The sequence below is a fragment of the Limulus polyphemus genome, unplaced genomic scaffold, assembly GCF_000517525.1.
Source record: "Limulus polyphemus unplaced genomic scaffold, Limulus_polyphemus-2.1.2 Scaffold2248, whole genome shotgun sequence".
NCBI lineage: Eukaryota > Metazoa > Arthropoda > Merostomata > Xiphosura > Limulidae > Limulus > Limulus polyphemus.
This window is the reverse complement of record NW_013667858.1, coordinates 6555-24909: the sequence shown is the minus strand read 5'-3', so window position 1 is coordinate 24909 and position 18355 is coordinate 6555. Positions and strand designations below refer to the sequence as shown.

The following is an 18355-nucleotide window of genomic DNA, read 5'->3' as shown; positions in this document are numbered from 1 at the left end:
GTATATATATATACCACTGGTCTTATGGAAAATTCCATTTCAACAGTGGGCACTTTAGGAGCCAGAGCAACCAGGTTTAATACTTACTCCTGACTCAATGTAGGTTTAGGGAAGTATGTATACCCTGTGAGGCAACACCAGCCACTGACTGGGTTCTGAGAAGTGAATTGGAGTACATTATAAACAAGTAAGAAAATAAAAAAAAGAGGCATTTACCCATTAAAGATGGTAAGTAGACTTGAGAATGGTGATATCTTGAGGGAGACAAAATTACCAGATGGTAGAGATAATTTGAAACAAAGGCATTGGGTGTAGTTCACATTCCAGACTGGAGGATCTCATCCAAGGTTTATTGGAACTGTATGGCCAGAGAGTAAGTCAAGTGGCAGAGTTTATATGATGAAGTGTGATACTGCCTGCGAGCATCTCCATCGGGGAAAGAATAGACAAGATATCCCTGGAAGAAGAGGGGTCCTATGGCAAGAATAAACAATTGCAGGATTGCTGAAACGAATCTGTGCATGTCGAGAAATACCTGCCCACCCAAACTGGCCACAAAAGACAATCAGGGTCAGTTTGATCATAAAGGGCAGAGATCAACAGAAAAGGTATGATTTTCCTTCAGAGCCACTCAAGTCTTAAGAAGAAACAAGTAACCAGAGAGTAAGATCAAAGAAGATCTGTCAATCAATGTATGGGAAGCATACAATGCATAAAGATCAGATCTGCAATGAGCATGAAGGAGAATGAAATAGGTTTTAAAAGAAATGGTATAAGAAGCAAGTGACCAATGATTCAGATGAAAATTGGGTAAGAACATGTAGAACCACCTTAAGGTTTCAGCCAGGTAAAGGAACTGGAAGAGGAAGACAATGAATTAAAAAAGCATGGTGATAAAAGTGAAAAATAGTTGACAAAGCTGCCTGATAGCCTGTGATGATGGAAACCAATAATCCTTGGTTAAACAACCAGGTAAAAAAACCCAAAAGGTGGGCAACAGTAAAATGGCCTGGCAGTAGAGAGCAGAAGATGGACCAGCAGCAAAAAATGCCACTTTTGTTGATAGACAGAGAGAGTAAAAGAGCAACACAAAGAGAGTAATAGAAGGGCTACATTGTCAGAGAAAGCTGACTAGACAAAGGAACAACACTCCCAGGTGAAAGAGACATATGAAGTTGGAGCAAGAGTGACTAAGATAGAAGCAGAGGAAGAGGTGCACTGGATGCAAGTGGCAAATAAGAGGAAAATTAAGATTGAGCCAGTTAAAAAGGTGCTACAAACAGGACCTGACAAAGAGAAGGGTGCACATAGAGAGAGATGTGGCCAGTCCTAGCTGAGGACACCTACAGCCAGAGATGCTGGATAAGATAGCAGGAACCAGAAGGGGGGTACTGAGAGAAATAGCAAAGGTATTGATCATTGGCTTGCCCAACTGGGAACAAATTCAAAACATACTCGAGGATGGAATGATAACTAAGTAGGAAGAATCCTGTTCGAGTGAGAGAGCCAATCTGCCACTAACTTCTAAGATCCTGAGACATGACAAGTTGTCAGAAAAACCTGACATGAATAGGCTTAAAACAAAAAATCCAATGTGAGGAAGCAAAGATCCTTAGAGCGTGTCCTACCCTAATGATTGATATGGGAAACAGTCATAGAATTGCCAGTGGATCATTACCAAAAAATCAGCTAAAAGTTCGAGAACATTGACATGGAAGAAACACTCCACAGGAAACCAAACCCCTCACGCTGTAGACTTCTCAAGAAACACGTCCCAACCTGAAGAGATGAAGTAGTGAAGAGATAAAAATCTGAATGAGGGCAACATAATCCAACCACCATGACAGATCCTTGAGAAGAGAAGATGGTAGCCTCACAAGAGAGGACAGAGAATCTCAAAAGATTTTCCATTGGTTGCTCAAAGTCCATTGAAGAAGTCTCATGTAAGCCCAGCCTAGAGGAACAAGATGTTCCAGAGATGCAAGAGTCCCCAAAAGAGACAGAACCCATTGTATTGGAAGTTCAGAAGAGGCAAGATAAGAGGCTATCAGATCCTCTCTTTTCCACAAATGAATAGGGGGAAGGTTGAGCTCATCTGAGTAGAGAATTGAAAAAGACTTCAAGGAGGACCAAGTATTGAGTCAGAGTGAGGAATGACTTGGAAAAACTTGACCAGCCAATCCAGACAATATTTCTCTTGGAGAAGCAATGTCACCAAGAAGGAGGACTTCTGCAATGAGGAGTCAGGCATTCATGTAATAATGGAAATAAAGTCTAAGACTGTGGACATGGCAAGCAGATGCTCCTATGATATGATTGAAAACATAAGGACCCAATATGATGCCAAAGGGAAAAGCTTGAAATTTGTATTCCTGATCCCAATGAATAAAACAAAAGAAATGATGTGAGGAAAGGGCAATATGGAGAAAAGCATCCAAGATATCAGCCTTGGTCATCTATGGTCTGGGGAAAAGGGTCAATGGAAAAGAAACCCATCCATTTTGAACCAAGAAACCAACAAATAATGATTAAGAGAAGTCAATAGCAGTCAATAACAGGATGCCAGTCCCCAGTCTTTTTGGGGAAAACAAAAGTACAAGAATAAAACTTTAGACAGAAGCAAATGACCCTCTTGATGGCTTTTCTTAGAAGATCCGATAATGTAGTCTCAAGACCCTGAAGATCAGAAGGAAGAAAAGGAGCAGGAAAAAAGAACAGTGGAGGAAGAAACGAAATGTGAAGAGAAAGGCTGTGTGTAAGAGTCTGAATGATCCAATGGTCAGCTACAAAAGGGTCCAAAGGTCTACAAAAAAAACAAAAGCAGATGGGCCCTACAGGGCCTGAGCTGACTGGGTACAAAGGGAGGGAGTCACAGATGGGATGGGTGATGGCCAACCCAATGGGAGGGGAATGGTGAGAAACAGAAAAGGGATGAGAAATGGAAAAAGAAGTGGAGGGTTCATCAGGTTGAGAATGAAAGTGAATTTACAAGGTTGTGAGAGATAAGAAACCAAAAAAATAAAAGTGAGGAATGGTGTCAGGAAGCCTTGGCCCGAGTTTCCAAGGTGTCAGGAATATCCCTGAAGACTTCAGCATGAAGAAAAGGAGCCAGATGGAGATCATAGAGATAAGAATGGGGAAGATGAAGGGAAGACAGAGAGAGAGCATCACATTCCAGAACGTCAAAACAATAGTGGAACCAAATAAGCAGAGACAAAGCAGAAGACAAAACCCTGGCCAAGGTATTGAAAAACATGTAGGGTGTAGAGCTTCAGATAGGAGGAAAAGAGTGGATAAGTAATGAAGGAAATGGGTAAGAAAAAGGTGGAGAAGAGAAAATTAAGTACCAGAGAGTGTTACTGGAGTTTGGGGGTCAGCCCATCAAGTGGGTAGTAAAGACTCCTGGGATTGGGAATCCAAGAATGGAAAAAAGGAAAGAGCTATAAGCCATGACAAAATAATCCTGGGATAAGGAGGAAGAGGCATTTGAGAGTGAGAATGAAACTGATCCAGAAACATGTCAGCATGGACATATGTCTGGAGAAAGAGGAAAAATCAAATAATCCTCAGCATAAAAATTATGTAGAAAGGAAAGGGAAGAATAAAAGAACATAGGAGAATGGGAAAGTAAAGAACAAACTTGAGAAATCAAATTCATAAATAGATTTGGGGGAAAAACATTGTCCTCAACACGTAAAGAAGAAACTAGTGCAAACCTGGGAGGTGAAAAAAACTAATCAAACATTATCCTCATAGTCAGGTTCAAAAAGAGGAGAACACACTTCAGATGCAGAGACAAGGTTATGAGGCAAGGAAGGCATCAAAGAACCCATGATACAAGGAACTAATGTGATACCATCTTCAACAGTCAAAGTAAAGCAGTGTTAACAACATTGCCAGAACCTTGGGAGGTGGTAGTGGTCATTATCACTTGAGAATTAATGGTTGTTTTAGCAATTCTCCAGATCAAAAATTTTTTAGTAAGTTATTTATTGGTGATGTAGCTTTAAATTGATGTTACAACACACTAAAAGGAAACCAATATTGTGAATTTTGTGAAATTGATTAAGTCTGGACTTAAAGAAACATGTCTGTTATTAAAGACAGTGCAGAGGATTAAAATGAAGTTAATTTTGAATGCAAGTGTTTATGGGGACCTACTATGCTTGGAGGATGTGCAATCTTCTTAATGATAGAGGGCTATTGTTGCAAGATGATTACATCATGCATTAGTGCAGTTCTTAGGTGAAAAAAAACTCAAAGCTAATGGCATGCACAAAATCTTAGAGGCAGGTGTGCAAGAAATAGCTACTGCATGAGAAGAGGTAAGTCTATCATTTCAGAAGATAAATATTATTAATATATAAGATCCCAGATGAATGTTTTATAAAACGGGCATGAACTGATGTTCTTTATTCAAGCCCCAATCAGGAAAACAGCCTGCTTTTTAAAAACAAAAATTCAGATTATTACAACTGATAACCTTATAGTATGACATACTATAAACCTTCTGAAAGTTTTTAAATGTGCTATGATTAAAAGAATAAATAACTAAATAAAATGATGTTCTCTTCCGTGATATGACTAGTGAGTTGTGTGTTGATAAACTCGCTCGGATCATCACTGGTGCTGGGGATTGGTGTACATGGAAAAGTTTCTTAAAATCAGTGATAGGAATATCTAAAGACTCAGTCAGGGCAGCTTACTTACTTTTCAATTATTGTTACATAACTTCTTGACTATCTGAAATTATCTGGGTTAAGCATATGTTAGATAACTGCAGTGATGACTTGAAGCATATATAAGTTAAAATGAATGTTACTGACATTTAAGTAAAACATCAAAAGAGACAAGTTTGCAATATAAATGTTCCACTGATTATGTTAAATACCACATTAGATGGCAGAAATTATTACAAAATAATTCATAATACACTTGTCATTCACGTATTTAGTATACATAATGAAACTGATACAACTAATAAATAATAATGAACAGTTTGAAAGACTTACATTCTGAGTTTTCTGGTTCTTTCTCTTTCCTGAAGACTTTTTATGGCTGTCTTTGTTTTCTTTATGATAGTGAGTTTCAGAGTCTAGAACCAAACATTTCTTAATGGCTTTAAGAGAAGAGTGGCTGTAGCTTTTTCTTGGCTTCTTTGATTCCCCAAAATGCACAACAGGAGACAAGGAAGTATCTATTTGCTCAATATTAGAATTGGAAGGAAACTTTATACTTGTGTAGTTTTGAGATGCCACAGGAGACAAGTCTGGAGGTGTTTCAAACAGAGAGACAAGTCCATAGTCCTCAGTTGTGGACAATAAATTAGACTCCTTATCTTCAGTGCTAAATAAAAAAGGTTCTTCAGTACTGCCCAATGGTCTAACTGGTGAAGAGGTTCCATTCTTAGGAACAGCAGGGTTTGGTGTAGAGGTGTAACATTGGATGGTTGTACAAAGTCTTTCAGAGTCATCATGAGAAATACTTAATGTTGTGCGTGTCTTGCATTTGGTTCTGTGCTTTGTCTTATTGGGTTTGAGATCAGAGTTTTGGTTTGTGCTGTTTAGAGATGAAAGTAAAATACCACTGTCGATTGCAGAATGAGAAGAGGTTTGTTTTTTTTCTTTTGATCCACATGTGATTCTAAGTCTTTTTTTCTCCCACTTGGATTCATTCTCTTTGTTTACCGAAGAAGACTGTGATCTGTTCTCATTGTTACAAGAAGTCAAACACAGTGCACTGGACCCCTCTTGGTGGAAATCAGATAATAAACTGTCACTCCTAGAATTACTTACAGTATTTTCTTTTGGTCTTTTCTGCTTACTTTTCTTCTTGAAAGCCCTGCTTTTAGGAGTTTTGAAAACCATAGAAGAATTTTTCACTGTTGTGATTAAGTTATCAGTCCTTCTCAGTGACCTTCTACACTTATTTCTGGTTACTGCAACCATTTTGAGACTATACACTTCCAGAAAATCACATTTGACAAAATGAGTTTCTTCGCATTTAAAATACCTAGAAAAAGAAAGTTACACTTTAGAATAAAAGTGTTGTACTTACACATGTAAATTATAGCTGTTGGAACTATTATACTTATAATTAAAAAAAGGACCTGTTTTGAAATATATGAAAAAAGAAAAGACTGGCATGAGCATAGAATCACATCAAGTATACTTTTTGTTGTGTGTGTATATATATATATATACATATAAATAAAAGTTTGTTCTAAGTTATAAATACTACATCTGCTTGACAATTATGTGATATTTCTGAAACACAAGCTACATTTCTTAAATTGTAGAATATTCAATGTATTAAAAAAACATTTTCCAGTATAAAACTTATCTAAAGTCTTACAAATCCCAGTTATGATGAATAAAAGATAGTCTACTGTCTTACAAACAGTGATACAGCATAATTAAAAGCACAAAATGTTTTATTTAAGAAAATATTCATCTCTCTATTGAAAACTTCTGAACTTTTTTTATTCACAAACAATGGCACATGAGATTCTGGTTGAGTAACCCCTTCCAAAAAACAGTATCACAGAACCTTGTGAAATTTGGTATCAATAGTATGTTTATCCAGAGAACTCAAACTATACAGAAAAATTCAATAACCATGCAAAAGCCTTTAATAATTTCTGAGCAAGATGAGAAGATGCTTGATTACTAAAAGGGATTGAAAAAGATCAAGGAAACTGAGCCTGTTGTTTGGACAGATTTTGACTGGACTCCATTATGCAACAACCACGTGCTTTCTCTCACCCAATGACCCTACAATCCAATTATCTAGTCTTTCCCTAACCCTTATTGATGTGATTTTATAAACCAAACAACAAGTCTGCTATATCCACTGCCATTGAGGTCTTTCATCTAATACCAGAGTTCTTCAAACTAGCTGGGATATGAAAAACATAGTAGTGATTGAGACACTATTGATATTAGTAACTGGCTTTACAAAACCAGTTAGATCATGAAGTGGATTAAGTCGAAGTGTTATTTTTCATCAACTTTATTTATATCACATCAGAATTAGATTAAGGATTTTTAACAAAATATCATTTATTTACTTTAATGCCAAACTGTTATTATTATTATTTATTTTACTTGAATTAATCAACTTATCATTCAGAAGAACTGGGAAACCAGCAAGTTAGCCTTCCTTATTCCAATACCAGGGTTTATCCTAAAAAAAATTTAACAGGTCAGTAAAAGATTTCCTTTCAGTGAATCCATGTTGGTTTTTACTTTTACCACCAAAGGTGGATAGAGGTTATGTTTTCACCCCTGTGTGTGCTTGTTTGTGTGTTTGTCAGCAAGATTTCTAGAAAATGGCCAAATGGATTTGGAAGAAAGTTGGTATATATTTGGACTATGACCCAACTTAGAAGTTATTAATTTTTGGAGGGTCAAGGTTACAGCAAAGTCGAAGAAAATTCAAAAATTCCATATCTGTTAACGTGGGAACCAATTTTTCACACTATGTTTGCTCAATAACTCAGTCAAAAATCATTGAGTTTTGACGAAACTTTGTGGGCACATATAGAATATTATTCCTCATTGTTCTGCCAAGCCAAAAATGGTCCATGTCCGTAGATAATGATGGACATGTATTATTTGAGAGCCAAATATGATCAACACTGTGTGGCGGAAGTATGTGCTCTACCGATTGTCCCTCCAATTTACTATTGTTTCACTTCTCTTGTCTGTGGCTGTATCGTCTTTTCACTTCAATATTTTACAGTCATTATCTAGAATATATTAAGTACTCCTGTTAATTCTCTACTGATATGTTTTATGTTTATTCAGTTGGTTTATTCATCTTATTCTCTGATGTTTAAGTTCACATATCTTCCTTTAATAAAAAACATAAGATTACAAAATGTGTTGTAGTTTACATTTGGATTATGACCCAATTTAGAAGCGATTAGTTTTTGGAGGATGAAAGATCAAGGTCATGAAAATCAAAAAATCCCTATCTGGTAACACGGACCAATTTTTCACACGTTTGCTCTAAAACTCAGTAAAAAATCATCAGATTTTCATGAAACTTGGAGGACATATGTATAATATTATTCATCATTGTCCTGCCAAAAACAGTCAGTGTCCATTGATAACAGACACATTTTCATATTTATTGAGAGCTGAATATGATCAACACTGTGTGGCAGAGGTACACACTCTACTGAGTGCCCCTCTAGTCTTTTATATCATATTTCACTAGATGATTTTGCAAAACTTATTTTATTGGACTCAATTTTTCCAACAATAAAAACAAGAGTAACTGGTTTATAATTTCCAGCCCAACTCTTATCACCTCTTTTAAAAATAATAGTAAAATAAGCAGGTGATATTGGCTTATCAGAAACTAGAGAGAATCCTGCATATCTGGTCTTTGATCTTTGTTAAAACCCTGGGGAAAACCTTGTCTAGCCATGGTTCCTTATTAAACTCTCAGTCTTTCTACTTACCACCAGTTCATCAACATGATTTAGGTCAATTCCAATAGTGCAACAGTCATGGTCAGAAATAATGCCAATATCTTTGCTTGTAACAATAGAAGAGAATAAAATGTTTAAAAGCTAACCATTTCATAGTCTTCAAAAACATCTTGCCACAAGCAACCTTTAAGGGTAAAATTCTCATTCTAACATTTTGTTTAATTTTAACATACCATATTGACCGAAATTAAAAAATGAGGTTTCTTTAAAAATAGAAGATTTAAAAAATACAACTCACCCTACATTCATGAACTATGCTCAGTCAAGATTGTTGTGAAATAGCACAAGTTCATATTCAGTTTAACCCTACATACACGTGCTTGCTTTAGCCCATAATTAAGAATGATTACTATAATTTTGAATATGTCTTCACAAAATTTGGCAATCAAATGGTTAATGTAAAAGGAAGGTTGACCCCAAACAAATCATTTTTAATACAGTATAATGAAAAGAATAGATGAAAAAACATGTAATAAATATATAATTCTTTCCATTTTCAGTATTGACCATGGAGTTACAATTGCTTATATTTAAACTTAAACCATTATTCTTTTATTAAGCACATTTTCTGTTCTTTCATATGGAGCAGTAACCCCCCCTCTCCCTAAACAATATCTGTAATAATGGTGAGTACAAAAAATGTATATTTTTCTCCATTCTTTGCTGAAATTGTCATATCTACTTTGTAGCACTAATTTATTAATGCTTAGGTCTATTGTACATTCTATAAAAAAATTAATTTCTCTTCTTTGAAAAGTAAGGTCACTAAATTCAGATCAATATAGTATTTAATTATATCATGCTGTTAGTTTAACATTATCACAGAGTTGTTTATCATAAGCTCTTTTGTATTTCCAAGTTTCTATAAATCTTTCAACCTGTCTGTCAATTTAAACTTAAGGCATATATTCCTGGTTTTTCTCTCTTCGTCTTTAGTAAGCAAATTAAATTTTATCTACCCTGTTATCATGAATGACCTATTAATCAAAAGAACTTTTAAAAATTTCCAAGTTTTTCCTACACCACCTTCTAAGTCATTGCCCCAATTGACTAGTGATAAATTTTTTTCTCATGGCCTCAAAGATGGCTTTCTGAAAATGATTTAAAACTTTAGTTCTTTTTATCTCAACATTTTACAAAAAAAAACTAATCATGCAATGGTCTCTCTCCCTAATGTTCCTACTTTATTCGCAATCATATCCTCGTTATTAATTACAATAAATCTAATACCAAGTCTTCTCAAATTGACTACCTCCCCATTTAGAAAACCACACTGATCCACTTCAAGGAATCTTTCTCCATCACTATTTGACTCCACAAAATCCCAATCAATATGCCTAAAATTAAAGTCTCCAATAATTATTGTATTAGTACTCCTATTACACATTCTTATTATATGTCCTCACAATACCATTTCTCATTTGCCACACCTGTCTGATCAGATGGCCTATGACAGTTGCAAATTAAAAGACTTCTACCCTTGAAATCCCTGATTGTAAGCCAAGCAGATTCAATCCTTTGACTACCATTTGTTTATGTCTTCAATACAAACAGACTGCAGTTCATCTTTTATAAAAAAAAAAGTCATCCCATCCCCCTCTGTTAAAAATTCTATCACTTTTAAGTAACTCATAACCTGGAATTTCAAATTAATTCTTCTTATCAATATTTTCCAAGTCTAATCAAGTTTCAGTAATTCCCATATTATATTATTCCACTTCAACTAGAGAGCCCTGAAATCATTCATTTTGTTCCCAATACTTCTAACATTAGAATAATAGTAAGAAAGCTTATTCTTGAATTTACTATGTTTATTTTTAAATCTCCTTTTATTTCCAAACTCCTCGTTGCCTTAGCTACTTTATCAATTTGTTTATTCCAAATCTCCCAAACATCTTATTGCTTAACCTATCTAAGTGGAGCCCATTTCTAGCATATAATTTACTCTTACCCTGAAAACTCTCCCACAGGTCCATCCAGCTGACCTGTTGCTCAAAACATATCCCTTACAATAGAGCTAGACAATAAATGATATTTGCTAACTGAGTAATAGATGGGCTCATTAATTGATTATATTTGTTTTCCTGTACAAAGAATCTTGGGTTCATTTCCCATTAACACTTAACAAAAATGCTTGCCTTGTCTTTCTTTTGGCATAGTTACTAAATAAACTGTTGGGCTAAACATCACGTGAATTCCGCTGTCATAACACTATATTCATGGATAAAATATGAAGTAGAAGAGAATATGTTTTATGCAAGGCTTGCATGAAATCTAATAATCAGAATGCTTTTACTACAGCCACTTGTGGGTTAATGATTGAGGACTTATTGTTTTATTTATAATGTAAACTTCTTATATTTATTCCTTGTATTTTTTGTTTTCATTAGTGATAATATCTGAACATTAAGGTTCATCAATAAACTTCACATTTGAGTCAGTGGTAAACTCTTAACATTAAGATCCTTTAGTGACTTTATGCCATTATGTTTGCTTGTTGTGAAACACAAAGCTACATAATGGGCTATCTGTATTCTGTCTGTTGTAGGTATTGAAACCCTATTTTAGCATTATAATTTGTTTTCACTTTAAGTTTGTTTGGCCTTGAGCCACCATGGTGATTCCAGTAACACGTAATGAGTATCTAGAACGTTCGTGAAGGCTCGAGTGTTTACTAGACACCCTCTATTTTGTATATATATATATATATACAAGACTGGCGAGAAGTGACAACACATAGATAATAGCAGACAGAGAAATTGAAGATATACACAGATAATTGAGTCAAGCCGTAATTAAAATGTGTAAATCATTGTGAATTATAGCGTGTCTTTAAGTTAAAGTACTGTGGAAATTAAGTGTATTGCAAAGTTGTATTGAGAAAGAATAAACTAGTTTTATTTAAGAAAGGACTTGTATCACTGAAGTTCTTCGGAAATAATTTTTATGAGTAATTAACAAACGCCCAGAGACGTAACAATATTTTGATTCATCCCCCTTGAATATGATAGTTGTTTTTATAGTACTTCTTGTCAACTTTTCTACAGACTGATCCAACATTTGAAAAGCTTTTATTGGTTTGCTTTGAATTACTTTTGTCAAAAGAATCACAAATATTTTGTTGTAGTAAATAATGATTTATTTTTTGAACATGTGAATAGGTTGCTTGATAAAGCTACTAGAATGATGCAAAGTTTATTTGAAGATTTCAAATGTTTCCTTGAGATTATTTCATTATAACCAGTTAACCAAAACTGGTAGAGTTCAAAAGAGAACGTTTATTAGTCAACTGATATTTACTGATTAGTCCAAGCAAGTTTTCTGTAGTTGTATAGGTACTTTGATCTATGCTTCAGGGAGACTGGTAATGGTTACAAAATTGCTGTAGAAATGAACTGGAATTTTGAGGAATTTCACATTTGCAAACAGTTTCATGCAAATAACCAGCATGATGCTGAATTGGCTAAAAAGGGAGACCTTGACAATCACTTGTTACAACTTAGTTTTCAATAAGAAAAATTTCAGTTTATATAGGTATCTGGAGTAAACTGTAGCCAAAACATAAAAAAACCTATGTTCTTGATTGGTTGTCCATGAATTTAATTTATACTGCAAGTTTTATGTAGTTACAAACTGCAAGTTTAATCTCATTTGTAAGAGATAACAAGGGGCCCTTTGGCCCATCAAGGCTTTCCTATTTTTGGCTAGCTACTTACTCCAACTCATAAAATTTTTTTGTATTGGATTATGAAACACTAACCTCTAAAATGCTTGTCCAATCTTTCAAAGTCCTTCAATGTTGTAGTTTCTAACACACCTGAAGGCTAACAATTCAACAGGCTGACTACCCTATGAGAAAAATAACTGTTTTTACTGGAGTCACATTAGTTTTATGCATTTTAAACTTGTGTACTCTTGTCATAATCATCTACAATTTTTTTTAAATATCACCTTGATTTATGAATTCCCACATCCAGAATAAATATAAAATTTTCAAAGAAAGTTATCAAACTCATAAGAAATGACTTTTTCTTTGTAAATCCATGTCAACTTTCTGTATAGATGTGAAGCTTGCCTAGATGCTTTTCTAGAATGTATCTAAATATAGATTAGTACTTTCTCAACTACTTAAGTACAGTAGCCTCACTGGCTAGTAACTGTCTATCTCCACCCTCTCCTTAAGACTTCATACTGGCTAATCTCCAGTCTTAAAGTACCTCACAACTTTTAACAGATTTATTAACAATGAAGATTAACAGCCTTTAAATCTGCTGTTTCTCTCATTATCCTACAATAAATATTATCTGGCTTTGGTGCTTTATATATACTCAGTCTTCTGACCCTATATCTTAGCAGCTATGGCTTAATCGTATCTTCATTCAAGGATAGTGTACAATCTTTTAAAAGGAGATTCACTTCAGGAATCTTTCTTACATTCTTCCTAGTAACAACTGATAAGACAAAAAACATTTTGAAATTCAGCCATCTTGTAATTGCCACGTGAAACCCTTTCATCTTCATTTGTTAAGAGCTCAACTCCTGTTCTAGGTTTCTAATATTTTGTTTCCCTTTAGCATTTAAAATTTTAAGTTTTTGCTGTTAACATTTCCTACCAACTGTTCCTCATAAGCCTTTTCCAATTTCCCAATGTTTTTCATTTTCAATCAGTTCTCAAGTACTTTTATAGGTTTTTAGAACTTCCATTCTAGCAGTCTGTTTGAATTTTCTAAATTTGTACTTTTTATTTCTTAATTGTTCATTTAATTACTTTTGCAAGTCCTTTGGTCATAAGTTTAGTATTTGCACTATTAGGTTACAATAGCTCAAGAGTGGGTGATAGGTTCTGTTAGCTAGGTGCCTTCCGTCTAGCCTACCAATTCAAAACTAGGGACTGCTAGTACATGTTGCTCATGTACAGCTTTGTGCAAATATCTGAAATATTTTTTTCCAAACTTGGTAATTAATGGAATTTACTAATTGATCAGTTGTTAGACTAATAAACCCCCCCCCCCCTCAATGGATTATTCTCACAAGTTGCCTTAAAAAATCAACATAAAATGTTAAAAATTTATGGGAGAGTGAAGGTGTTTGAGAGCTACTTAATGTGTTTAAGAAGCTAATTAAATATTATTATTTGTTGTAACCTGTGTTAATTAATAAAAAAGATAAATTGATTTATTAATAATAGTAGGATTGAAGTGTTAAATTAGAACTTAATTTTGTAAATATTACAAACGTTAGATCAGGCAGCTTAGCAAAGTTAATGCCACTAACTACAATTCAGCTTATTGGCAAGTTATAAAACAGGCTAAATCCATTGTATTATTACATAAAAATCATCTAAAGACTAGGTATTTGTCACCTCTTATTTTAAAAGTAAACATAATTACTTTTGTAAGAAGATAAGGTAGTGTTAAATAATGTAATATATTTAATTCTAACATTAGGCTTAATAGTGCTGTCTATGAGCTACTTGTATTCAGTGTTATAGGAGTGGATTTTACTTAGGAAATTGGGACAGGCATGCTTTTTTAAGGAAACTAGTAATGAAGATATGTAACTTATATCTAGAGCTTGTGGGTTGGAGGAGAAATTGGAGGCTATCCTAAATGAAATAGAAGTGACAGAAGGGTAAGTTGTGTGAAATGGCAGAAGGATTTAAGTAAATTAAGCTTTAAAGTCTTTGTAGTATCTCTGATAGAATTAAGTTGTTATGGTCCTTCTCTTTGAATGCCTTTTGCTTAACATTTAGCTCCTCTAACCTAACCTTCTCTACATCATTATCCCCTATGTGCACTACAAAGACTGCTAGCACCCCTTACTACATCACTTGCTCTATAAGTTATATTTCCACCCCCACCCCTGGATAGCATAATATAATTCTTTCCTCCATATTTACCAGACAGATTATCCTATCCACTCGTCATACTGAAGGATTGCCTATAACCTCATATTTTTCATTCTCAATCCTATGTTTGCTCATTGGATGAAAAAAACTGGCTAGGTGGAAGAAAACAGAAGGTTGTTATAAATGGAGTTCAGCCAAACTGGATTAATGTCATGACTGGGGTATCTCATAACTCATTGTTAGGACCTTTGCTCTTTCTGATTTATATCAGTGACACAGAAGAAGGAATGGTCAATAGATTATCTAAATTTGCTGATGACATTAAAGTTTTGGGTGTTGTTGGCTGTGAGGAGGATGCTACTGCCTTAAAAAAGGATTTGGATTATTTGGTGAGTTCAGCAAATAAATGTCAGATGGCTTTTAATTATAATAAATGCACAATGATGTACAAAGGATATCACAAGATGAGTTATGAGTATAATTTTGACAGGAATAACATTAACAGTGTTATGGAATAAAAAGATCTTGGTGTTCTGGTTAATCAGTTTCTTAAATCATTCAAGCAATTTGCTGTTGCTAGTGGCAGGGCAAATAAGATTTTAAGTTGTATCTATAAAAATATTGGTTTCAAGTCTAAAGAGATTATAATGTCATTGTATGGGTCATTAGTTAGGCTACACTTGGAGTATTGTGTTTAGTCTTGAGCTTTTTTATGTCAGAAAGGGCATTGAATTGTTGGAAAGGGTTCAGAGGAATAAACTTGAAACCTGAGTGAAATTTCAGATTGGTGCTTATGCACCCAAGGTTGAAATCAGATTTTGACAATCAGCATTTGATTGTTCTGCATGTCTGGACGTCCCTAATGTATATATATATTAGTGGTGTGCATCAAACTTTAAAACTCATCTTCAAATAAATCATACACTTATCAGACTGAAAAAAAAAGACAACTTTTCATTGGAATACAAAATAAGTATATATTAGATGAAGTTGAACAACACCTCTGCTTACATTTTCCTGTAAACCTTTAAATAGCTTCTCATTTCAGGATACATTGCACTCTCTCCATTGTGAAGGTGCCTGAATGTATTGTATATTTTCATAGGTAAACAAATTTACCTGGAATGGAACAATTAAAATACTTGAAATTGTTTCTTTTGAAAAAAGAAGTTAGAGAGGATCTGATTGAGGTGTTTAAGATTTTAAAGGGAACTGATAGTGTAGATACATTGTATTTTTTTTTACTCAATGGTGAGAATGACAGGACTAGGGGATAAATATAAATTTTGGCAAAGTAGGAGTCATCTTCAGTTGAGAGTTTTATTTTCTAACAGGATGTTGGGCTTTGGAATGGGTTGCCTTCAGATGTGGCAGATTCTGTAAATTCTAGAAAGTTTAAGGGAAGGCTTGATAAATGTTTAAATAATTTGACTTTGAGTGTTTTATTTTTAGGTTTAATTTAGTGGATGTGATGGCCTAGATGGACCAACAGGTTCCTCATTGTCCTTACATTATATATGTAAATAGGGTTTTTGATGCCAGTGGTGGGAAGAGTATAGCCTATTGTGTAGCTTTGGGCTTAACAAACAAACATAACATTATTTCAATTACTTGGAAAAATCAAATATAGCAATAGCTGGAAATTCAATGTTTGATTAATTGATTATTTTCATGAGTCTTCATGCTAACTGATTAAGCTGAACAATCTTGAACTAATCAAAAAGTAATAATGACAATATTTCAATTACCAGATAGTTGTAATAATTGGAAAAATTAATTTTGATTATTTTCATGACATTAATCAATTCAGTCATACCTTTTATAACTGAAACCAGTAATAACTTGTAACACTACTAAATTACTTGAATAATAGTATTCAATTGAATTGTAATTTTGCTTAATCAATTATCTCGTGGGACACCAATTGATATAACTGATGCTTATAGGTACTCAATTAAGCAAGTTAATTGCCTAGCTCTACTAAACACGATAGCTTTGCATGTATAGCAATTTTTCCCTTGAGGTTTTCCACTTCAGACATCTTCATTCAATAGCCTGTTCCAATTTACTTAATAGTTTCTTTTGTGAAGAAATTCTGATTTATTAATACATACAACTTTTAGCTGGTCATAACACATTTGAAAGCAGGTGGATAGACTGGTGTATTTGTTTTGGTAAATGATAATGATGGTCACTGTAACGGTGATCTGAGCAATGTTGGAATATTCCCAGAGTGAGCAACATGTTACAATAACTTTGAAAATGCACAACCATATTAGAATAACCCAAGAGCTGAGTTCACCTTGGCCAATTCACTTAACAATGGTTATTATTATGTGAAAAAAGGTATTGTATTCTTGGATATAACCATAAACTGTTTTTTAAATGCAAGGTTGTCAATTGTATATTTGCAACTTCTGTCACAACTGCAAAGATCTGCAATCCAATAAATATTTGCATAAATGCAAATCTTCTTAACAGACACAAGATTACAATATGGTTATGCATTTTCAGAATTCCCATAAAGAGCTGTGCATTTGGGGAATTTCAACAAAGTTCATATTTTGTTCTTTCCTTTATATTTTCACAATTGAAGATGTAGTTGTATTGTACTCATATTCTGGTCAAGAGCTGGTTTACTTAGCTTAATACCAATAAATTGATGAATAATGGTAAGAGATCTAGCATTTAAAAATCTAAAGTGAAATTATTCCCAAGAATGGAAAATGAATTGGAAAAACTACAAATTTCAACATATCCGTTCAAACAGTGGTCGGTAACACTACTGTTCAAGCACTGTAAAGTGTAATGCCCAGACCTAAAACATCAGCAGCGTTACCAACCACTACCTAAACTACTGAGTAATGTAATGTTGTGTCTATCAACATTTTTCATCCCCAGGAAGAATTCCGTTTTAGAGTGCTATAATTTCTTGCCATTAAGCTAAAAAAAAACAACAAACAAACTAGCTTGTCGTCAGAAGTTGAGCGCTCTAGTAATATAGTAGTAGTAGTACTAGTTCTCAGTGATTGAGTAATACTAATACTAGTATCAGTATTACTACATCTCCAACTTCCAACAATCCAAGTCCAATAAAGAACGACTTTCAATCATTTACTTACCTTAGTTTGAGAAATTAGGCGTTTTTTAAATTATCGTATATTGCAAATTTTGACAACTTCTTATCAATGTGTAATCATGTATACAATGTTATGGAAAATAAATACTCAATACAACTACAAACTCATCTTACTTTCTCGAAGTTAGGCCTAGCAGATATACGATTATCTTAGTTTTATCTTACAAAACGTAATAAAAGAAATTAGAAAATTTATATTTAATTTTCTTACCAACGCTATTAGTAGTTAGACAAACAAGCTCTTAGAAGCTAGTATTTTATATCTGAATAATTACTTTTAGTATTGTATTAAATATAAACAAAATCACTTCGCACTAAAAGTAAAACGTATTTCAGAACAAACAAGCATTGTCAAGCAACGACGTTTGAAAGTTTCCGCTTTTTTGAAGCGCCATTCTGCGTTTAATACGTCAAACTCTTCAGATGCGATATAATAGTTCAATTAAAAACTAGTCATTTTATTTAGTTCTGTATATTAATCATTTTGTTCTTATTCAATTCATGATGAATATTTGATTTGCAAAGTATACAGAAAAGTTGCGTCTTGTTAATATTTTAGTTGTATTTCTCTCACTATTATTTTATTTACAAGTTTTTACAAAAACATAATTACAACGTGCTGAATGGAAATAATGATTAACAAAGTTTGATGCAATAACATACTCAACGAAATGAAAAAGTAAAAAAAATATGATAACGGTATATCAATCATTTATCCTTTTAAAAAAGCGAATATTTTATGTAGGTATGCTGAAGTACGAACTTTATTCACATTATGAATAATATTATCATGACATTTAACAGTACACAAGATCAAGAAGAAGTTAGCATCGGAAAAGTAACCCAACAACCCTAGCGCTTCGGGAAA

The 18355-nt window shown here is 33.8% G+C and overlaps 1 protein-coding gene across 3 annotated transcripts in view; it reads right to left on the bottom strand.

Annotated features, from left to right (window-relative positions):
- Positions 1-17826, bottom strand: part of LOC111087517 — a 21783-nt gene extending 3957 nt beyond the window's left edge. The window contains exons 1-3 of one of the 3 annotated variants that reach the window (XM_022394395.1): positions 17699-17826; positions 12261-12349; positions 5013-6012 (exon numbers count right to left, since the gene is read on the bottom strand). In XM_022394395.1, the coding sequence (XP_022250103.1) occupies positions 5013-5948 (936 nt within the window). In that variant the 5' untranslated portion in view covers positions 5949-6012; positions 12261-12349; positions 17699-17826. Of the gene's footprint in view, positions 1-5012; positions 6013-12260; positions 12350-17470; positions 17494-17698 lie in introns of those variants that run through there. The other 2 variants (XM_022394396.1, XM_022394397.1) reach the window with 2 other exon arrangements.
- Between the last annotated feature and the right edge of the window lie 529 nt (positions 17827-18355).